The sequence below is a fragment of the Gadus macrocephalus genome, chromosome 7 (genome assembly GCF_031168955.1).
Source record: "Gadus macrocephalus chromosome 7, ASM3116895v1".
NCBI lineage: Eukaryota > Metazoa > Chordata > Actinopteri > Gadiformes > Gadidae > Gadus > Gadus macrocephalus.
The window spans coordinates 13703645-13712148 of record NC_082388.1 but is presented as its reverse complement, the minus strand read 5'-3'; the positions used below and the strand labels follow the sequence as shown (position 1 = coordinate 13712148).

At 43.3% G+C, this 8504-nt stretch overlaps 1 protein-coding gene across 2 annotated transcripts in view; it reads right to left on the bottom strand.

Annotated features, from left to right (window-relative positions):
• Window positions 1-2191: 2191 nt before the first annotated feature.
• The window catches only part of LOC132460879 (mitochondrial ornithine transporter 1-like), a 7066-nt gene continuing 753 nt past the window's right edge, over window positions 2192-8504 (bottom strand). The window contains exons 2-9 of one of the 2 annotated variants that reach the window (XM_060055834.1): window positions 8408-8504; window positions 6823-6952; window positions 6062-6202; window positions 5583-5670; window positions 4712-4790; window positions 3925-4083; window positions 3324-3473; window positions 2192-2588 (exon numbers count right to left, since the gene is read on the bottom strand). The exon at window positions 8408-8504 is cut by the window's right edge and continues 32 nt beyond it. In XM_060055834.1, coding sequence (XP_059911817.1) covers window positions 3334-3473; window positions 3925-4083; window positions 4712-4790; window positions 5583-5670; window positions 6062-6202; window positions 6823-6952; window positions 8408-8504 — 834 coding nt within the window. In that variant the 3' untranslated portion in view covers window positions 2192-2588; window positions 3324-3333. Of the gene's footprint in view, window positions 2596-3323; window positions 3474-3924; window positions 4084-4711; window positions 4791-5582; window positions 5671-6061; window positions 6203-6822; window positions 6953-8407 lie in introns of both variants that reach the window. The other variant, XM_060055833.1, reaches the window with a different exon arrangement.

The window sequence follows — 8504 nt, the reverse complement described above, 5'->3', positions numbered from 1 at the left end:
GATACTAAGTTTTATAACAGATAATTCAATGCGTGAAGATTTGGTGATAGAGGTAAAGCATCTTCTTTTAAATATTATAAGCCTTGGTTTAGTTATTCAGTTCTGTTGGATTCCAGCCCACCATGGAATATATGGCAATGAAATTGCTGATAAATTAGCTAAAAGATACTAACCTAATTAGAAGAATTTAACCTTAAGTATATATATTTTTTATTTTTTATTTATTTTTATTTATTCATTTCTTTTGTTAGTTTGTTTTATTTTGTTTATTTTGTTTCGTTAGTTTGGTTTTTTCTTTGAATTTATTTTTATGATTTAAAGTATCATTTGCCAACGTCCTTGTCACAAACTCATTTGTAGTAGTCCAGTAGGTGGCGGTATATGGGGAAAAACTATGATCCTCCACTAAACTAGAAGAAGAAGAAGATCTCTGCATCCGGTACGTCACGGACTAGGTCACGTGTCTTGGCCCCATAACGCGGAAGCAAATCGCTCCTGTATGTTACCCTGCGCCACTGAGCAGTTTGTATAGGAATGAATGGGCGGCCATTTTCCAGTCTGTGGTCCATCCTTTATTATGTCCATGGTGGAGCTCCGTCTAGTAGAGGGTCTGTGGACGGTGTCCCGAGAGGTTGGAGCCTCTCGAACACCGACAGTAGAACACCACGGGGTGTGGATCATTTCATACTTACTTTTGCCGCTCTCATGCAACGACTATTGATAATTAGCAAAATAATAAGTATCACAAAGTTTGCGTAGGTTGTAAACATGGAGTAGGCTATTCCCTCCATGGAGAAACACCTCCAATTCTAATTGTTTTTGTTGAAATCTCATAATGTGAAGTAAAAGAGAGGGAGAGACGGAGAAGATAATACATAGGCTACTACTATGCCTATGCAAGAGATAATACATGGAGAGAGAGAGAGAGAGAGAGATATTTACACCACATTATTAGTATGTTACCAATATGGTCTCTTCTTCCTCCTTCTCTGCTTCTTTGTTGATTGCCTATTTACGCGTTGAAGGTAATTGCAGTGCTGTCTCTCAAGCTGAGCAAACATTTCCTGGCTTCTGCAATTATTAAACAACCGTCGAAAAGCAGGTTGGATTAGCTCACTTTGTTATAGATTTATAATACTATTTATTATTATTATGGAATTATCTATCCATTCGTCCATCATCAACCTGCTTATCTCTCCACCCATCCATCTACCCATCTATATAGATGTCAAGCCATCCATCAGATATCCATCACACCCTCTCATCCATCCAGTACCTTCCACCCTTCCACCCATCCTCCCACCTATCTGGACCCAGTGTCCTGGTCTAGAAGCCCATCCTAGCGCTAAATTAATCAAAAGTGGGCTGCATGTATATGCAGGCCCCTTTTGAGGCCACTACAGCTGCTCAGCCAGAACGAATGGCTGACATTCACGCTCAGACATGGCTGGGGGGATGCCCCCGCACAAGAGTCACCTTCAGGTCCTGTTAGTGATGACGAGGGACACAACCACCTGGTACAGCAGGGGGTTAGCTGACAGTACGGGAATCAAACTAACCACACAGCATCCTGAAGTACCGGGCTAAGAGGGGGTTCCAATGGAAGTTTGGGTCCAATCTATGCAGGGAGACACACGTGCGTGCGGACACACACACACACACACACACACACACACACACACACACACACACACACACACACACATACTGACAGTCGCACCTTGGAGGGATGTGGATCTTTAAGTGAGAACCTGTGTGTCTTTGGAGAAGCGACATTAAACCTACAGGAGTAGAGAAGCACATATGCTCCCTGAAAAGACTGCATCAGTGTCTGGAAGTCAAAGCCAGGTCCCTGGAGATATAAGGCAGCCAAGCACTGCTATTCAATCCTGTTGTATTCTACAGCCCCAACCTACTAATCACAATTAAGTTCTGCTTTGATAGATTTTGTGATAGTTGTCCATTTTGTTCCAGACAGTTGCCCCTGAAGCTTCTACTTGGTTGAGATGAACTAGTGTGCGTGCGTGTGTGTGTGTGTGTGTGTGTGTGTGTGTGTGTGTGTGTGTGTGTGTGTGTGTGTGTGTGTGTGTGTGTGTGTGTGTGTGTGTGTGTGTGTGTGTGTGTGTGTGTGTGTGTGTGTGTGTGCGCACACAGACTCACAGGCACAGATACACACACTCAAAGGGCCACATTTGCATTTTAATAGAAAACAATGCCAGTAACCAAACAGAAACCAGAGGAAAGAGGAAAGAATCTAAAATTGGAATTATTTACTTAGAATTCTGCCTTCATTTTATTTTACTTTGCACTTCAAGGGTAATGTCAGACTCCATGAAACTACAGCCAAGCAATATGTTTTTGTAAGAAGAAAATACGGATAAAATTGTCTAAAGGTATTCCTGCTATTATTCTGTATCAACATGATGTGCTTCATTCCACAGGAGCTCTGTTGCACGCTGATTGTGCTGTTGCATCAATCGGCTTGATTTGCTGTTGGTGCTCAGGTATCCACAGAAGAGAGCTTTCTGACTCTAGAGTAGAGCTGTATCGATCGAGGCAATGTTTGAGATGCCTGCTCTCTGCACAGCCTGCAGACTAGACAATACATCAGAATTAGACAAAGCAGCACCAAACATTTAGAATCAAACACAATGTGAATTGCATTAATATAGTCAACATGCTCGATAGATTTGGTGACACAATCAGCAACAATTACAACAATAAACACAATGCCTCATTAAATGATGTGATCTGGGGAATTCGAGTGATCTGACAAGCTAATTATTCAGTTGAAACCCAAGGTTGAGAGCAAAAGAGAATAAGAAGGACAGTTAGAAGGAGGGGGAGATGAGGAGGCAAGGCATACAGAGAGAATACTTGCATGGGTAAAAGAGACATGGTGTGTGCTATCTGTGCTTGCACAAATGTGCATGTCCACACCTATCTGTGTGTGTGCATACGTGCCTGTGCCTTTGTTGTATATGTGCGCCGCGTTCATGCCAGTGTTGTGTGAGAGAGAGAGAGAGAGAGAGAGAGAGAGAGAGAGAGAGAGAGAGAGAGAGAGAGAGAGAGAGAGAGAGAGAGAGAGAGAGAGAGAGAGAGAGAGAGAGAGAGAGAGCGAGCGACATCACACACACATAGACGGAGACAGAGAGGGGGAGGGAGAGAGAAAGAAGGAGAACCACACAGAGATAGAGAGAGAAAGGGTAGAGAGAGACACACACACAAACACACAGAAGGAGAGAGAGAGAGAGAGAGAGAGAGAGAGAGAGAGAGAGAGAGAGAGAGAGAGAGAGAGAGAGAGAGAGAGAGAGAGGACGCACATGGCAGATGTTACTCTGTGCTGTTGCGGGTGGTGGAGGCTGCCTCCCCCAGGGCCCTTTTGGTCCACTCGTAGGCCAGGAACAGAGCTCCGTTGGCGGGGAAGGCCCGGAATACTGTGGGGGTCAAGCCGCGGTACAACGCCCCCACGCCTGCTCACAAACACCACAGCTGCCATTCAATCAATGCTCTGTCGCCAATCTGATTGGCAGATAGTTTAGGAAATGAACACAGTGTGTTGGATCTATAATATATATATGAAATGGTCTACATATATATAGGCCATAATTGCATTTGATGTCATTCCAGCCTTAGCCATATTACTTGCGACACAGTGCCCTTTTGTGATGTTTATGTTGGCAAATGTATGTATGTATGTATCTATATATATATATATATATATATATATATATATACATAATTTCTGATAATATATCATACCAGTATATAATACAACATAATATTGATTTGACCATGGGGCTAATCAGTGGTTAATGGAAGAGTTATCGACATCGATAAATTGTTATGCCAGGGTTGGTAACACTGAATGTATCCTTATTCCCCAGCTGTCCCACATGAACATATCTACACATGGGGACTCACCTTCGCTACGCACTATTTGCAGGAACATAGCCGTGAAGCCGGGCTGCGGGCCCGACATTGTCTGGACCTGAATCCGTGTCTTCACAGAGTCAATAGGGTAGACAGCCAACCAGAAGGCAGCTCCGCCCACTCCACCACTAACCAATAGGGACATGGCATCTAGAGGTAAAGCAGTTCTGACAACTACATCCTAAAGAAATGCTCTTACATCCCCTCCTGCTCATCTAGAGCACAAACTGAGCGGCTACTGGATTCAACGAATCCAGCAGTTAAATTAATGTTAACTGCTGTGAACAATATCACTATTATAAATAATGCTATTACTACACCTATTACTAATAATAATATTATTACTATAAACTACTACTACTACTGCTACTGCAGTAATAGTACTGCTACTATTACTATCAACTACTACTTCTACCACTACTATTACTACCATTATTGCTATAAATGTACTACTATTACTACACCTACTACTACTACTATTCCTAGAAACTACTACTACTCCTACTACTACTACCACTACTATTCCTATAACTACTACTACTACTACACTTTCTACTACTATTACTACTACTACTAATATTCCTATAAACTAATACTACTACTACTAATCTACTACACTACTACCACTTCTACTACTACTACTACTACCACCATTACTATAAACCACTACCGCTACTCCTATTACTACAATAAACTACTACTACTACTGCTACTACTACCATTACTACTAATATTACTGCAGTACTTGATTATCTCAAAACAAATAGCTTTGTCTTACCAAGATGGTCTCCTCCTGGTGGCATAAGAAACGAGCGACAGACCTCATATCCACCAAAGAAAAAGAAATACCCGGGAACCTACGTGGGAAAAATAAGAATTATGTCTGCTTTCTTTATCCATGTCGGGTTTAGTGTCATGTTTGATACTTCTGGGAGAGTTTGTGAAAGGGAGTTGAAGTAAAAACAACCTTGCAAGTGAAGCGGGGGAACATTTCAGCTTAAACCTGATATATTATTCCACCAGGTGTGAGTGTGTTTAGCCGCTACAAGCCGTTTTGAAAATCTGCCTCTTCTGAAAATCACAAGTGGGCGTGTCCACCTAGATGTACCCTGGATAGATCCGTCTACTAGCCTACCCAGTGGACTGTAGCAAACGTTGCTCATCTATCCGTCATACATCTAGGTGAACATGCCAGCTTGTGATGTCAGAAGAAGCAGATTTTGAAAACGGCTTGTAACGGCTAATCACGTTCACAACCGGTGGTATGATATGTCACTCTTAGTCAAGCAATAGTTCTGAACCAACTTGTTTCCCAATCTGCTCTTTTAATGTAACTAACATATACCATCCCATGTTGGTTACCCATACTAGCATCAGAGCTCAAAAAGATATATGTTCCACGGGTGACGTGAACGGTGCATTGTTTGTGTTCACTGGACTCTCATGGTCGGACTATTCTGCACTGAAGTGCCTCTACCATAGACACTTTATACTATGATCCCCTCCCTCCACTCCTTCTCCGGATAACCTGTTTCTAATTCATAGACGTATGAAGAACATCTTGTGTCATGTGTCTTGCTCATGCCTCATATAACTCCTGCTCTGCCTGGCTGAGTCAGACTGCAGCACGAGGAGATCTTAATGAGCACCTCTCTGAGCCATGTTGAGGTGAGACCCTGTAGCAGGCCCAGCGGACCCTCAGACCGCAGCACGGAGCGCACCACTGACCAGGAGGAACTGGAGAGAGAGAGAGAGAGAGAGAGAGAGAGAGAGAGAGAGAGAGAGAGAGAGAGAGAGAGAGAGAGAGAGAGAGAGAGAGAGAGAGAGAGAGAGAGAGGGAGAGAGAGAATTAAGACAAAGCCTTTGAAAGTTAATTTAACAGTGCATACATATATTTTCGTTTCTAACACTATTATAACCTATTACTAGGTTACTATTTGACAGTAAATATTGAGTGGCATTATCCAATCCCCTCGTCTCTCTTTGATGTTTACCGCCAACAACTAGTAATTGGTCAAAGTGCAACTTGAATTGATCGACAGTTGATGAGTCTGGGGCTGAGAGCGGGCTGTTGTCCACGGTCTCCCACCAACACATCACTTCATTTATATTGTTCCTCCAGACTCACCTCCCAGCATTCAGAGGTGTCCTGCCCAGTGTCCTCATCTCTGTGTGGGCCTGCAGTCGACACTTGACCAGCTCTGTGGGGCAGAGCACCACTGAGGAGACCACCGCGGCCAGCGAGCCGGCCAGGGCGCTGTGGAGAGGGCTGGAGGAAGAGGTCGGAGGTCAACAACGTATTGTACATGTGTGCAATCATTTCTTTGTATGTAAACTTGCATGCATGTATGTATTTCCTCATGCATTTCTAGATACATTCATGGGTACGTACATAAACATAGATGCACAAATGTGCTCCACTTACAGATGCATGCATGCTTAGACATGCATATGTACATATGCATGTCTAATAATTAAATAAAAGAAGAAAGAAATAGATACTGTACACGCATGCAAGTGTACATACAAAGACATGCATGCATGTGTGCATGTATCTCTAGGTGGTGAACATAAGGCATCTGTGTTTTCAGGTCCACCTGAATGGATGTATTTCGAGGTACATTTGCATTCATGACATACCAGTGTCAATCATTTCTGAATGTCATGAATGAATGCATGACATGTCTCTTTACACGTGCATGCATATAGGATACCTGACTAGGTGTACATGCATGCGTCTTTGTATTTCTAAAAAAACATTCACCGTACACACACATTGTGATGAAAGCAGTACAGAAGGCAACAACCATCTTGATGAGCAGTAAGTATCCTCTTGCTCAGTGATCAATAAGTAAGTACATAGACAATGGTTTTCACACTGGCACCGACCTCAGCTGCTGCTGAGAGTCCAACCCCAGTGTGTGGCTGACAATCTTCTGACAAGTTCCATAGCAGGCAAACAGGATGGCATTTTCCCCTGCATTGGCGAGTAAGGCGGCCCCTGTACCTTGATATAAACCTTCGGGGGACCGGTGGGTGAAGGGTAGGACAACCCATCCAATCCGAAGATATTTCATGGAAAATGCAAAACAAAAATATTATGCTACAGCAAGAAGTCAGAAGATGGATTCATCACACAGGGAGGTTGTATTACAAGATAGTAATTTATTTTTACTGACCTGAAAATAAACAGACTTCGAAATGAAACCATTAGGCTAGCTAGCTAGCTACGTTTTATTACATTAGTTGATAATGGCAGTAGCTAAAAAAAGTAGAAAATGCTGTCTGCCAAACTTCAAGAGTAAAACGTAATTTTGAAACAACAAGAATATAGGAATAATTTAAACAATGAGGCAGATGGAGTTGGATCAATGAAGAAGCCAGTGGTCCAGTATGATTAGCAAAGCATTGGGTTTACAACCCTGTGTGCAGTCAAGTTACAGAAAGTTGCTATAAAGTCGCGCAGTGCATTCCTAAATGCTGGAAGCCCTTCTCCGATGGAGAATATATATGTATGAGGATTTCCTCAGCAGTTCAGAGGTTATATTCAATGGATTAACAAAAAAAGACACGATCTCCAAGATCTTTCTGCGTGAATTTTAGAAAGGCTTTACTGATACTGATTACTGATATGGCTGAAAACGTAAAGCACCAGCAAGCTCTCGACAGAATAGATATAAAGGACATTCTAAATCTAGGGTTGGTCGCAAGAGACTATGACCATGGAGTGATACGTGAGGAACTTAGTTGTTTAGGCCATGCATGGTACCACTAAAGGGGAGGACGTGGCAAAAATATCGTTTTGAGGTGAAAGGGGTTGATATCAGATTTGCTGTTACGACCAACAGAGGCCCCCGACGGTAGGAAGCAGAGGGGAATCGCTAACCAGAAGATATTTTGGCATTGTCACTCTAGACGGGAAGACGAGCAGCAGCAGTAAAGTTATCAATAAGTAAATGCATATCATGAGAAACAATACCGGCGCGGGTAATGTGATTTTCTTTTCAAACATTGTAAAGTGGAACTCTGATAGATCCGACCCCTGTTCTAGATGGAACCCTGGAGACCCCTGATCTAGATGGTTGCTAATCTAGAGGGAACCCTGCAGACCCCTAATCTAGAGGGAACCCTGCAGACCCCTAATCTAGAGGGAACCCTGCAGACCCCTAATCTAGAGGGAACCCTGCAGACCCCTAATCTAGAGGGAACCCTGCAGACCCCTAATCTAAATGGAACCCTGCAGACCCCTAATCTAGAGGGAACCCTGCAGACCCCTAATCTAGAGGGAACCCTGCAGACCCCTAATCTAGAGGGAACCCTGCAGACCCCTAATCTAGATGGAACCCTGCAGACCCCTAATCTAAAGGGAACCCTGCAGACCCCTAATCTAGAGGGAACCCTGCAGACCCCTAATCTAGATGGAACCCTGCAGACCCCTGCTCCAGATGGTCAACTCAAATAAAGTTTCACGGACCTCGTACTCCTGTCTGCTTCCACGTTCGACAGAAGCAGTCGGCCACTCCCCTGTACAGAGCAGGGAAGGTCTGCAACTTCACCTTTACTGTGTCACA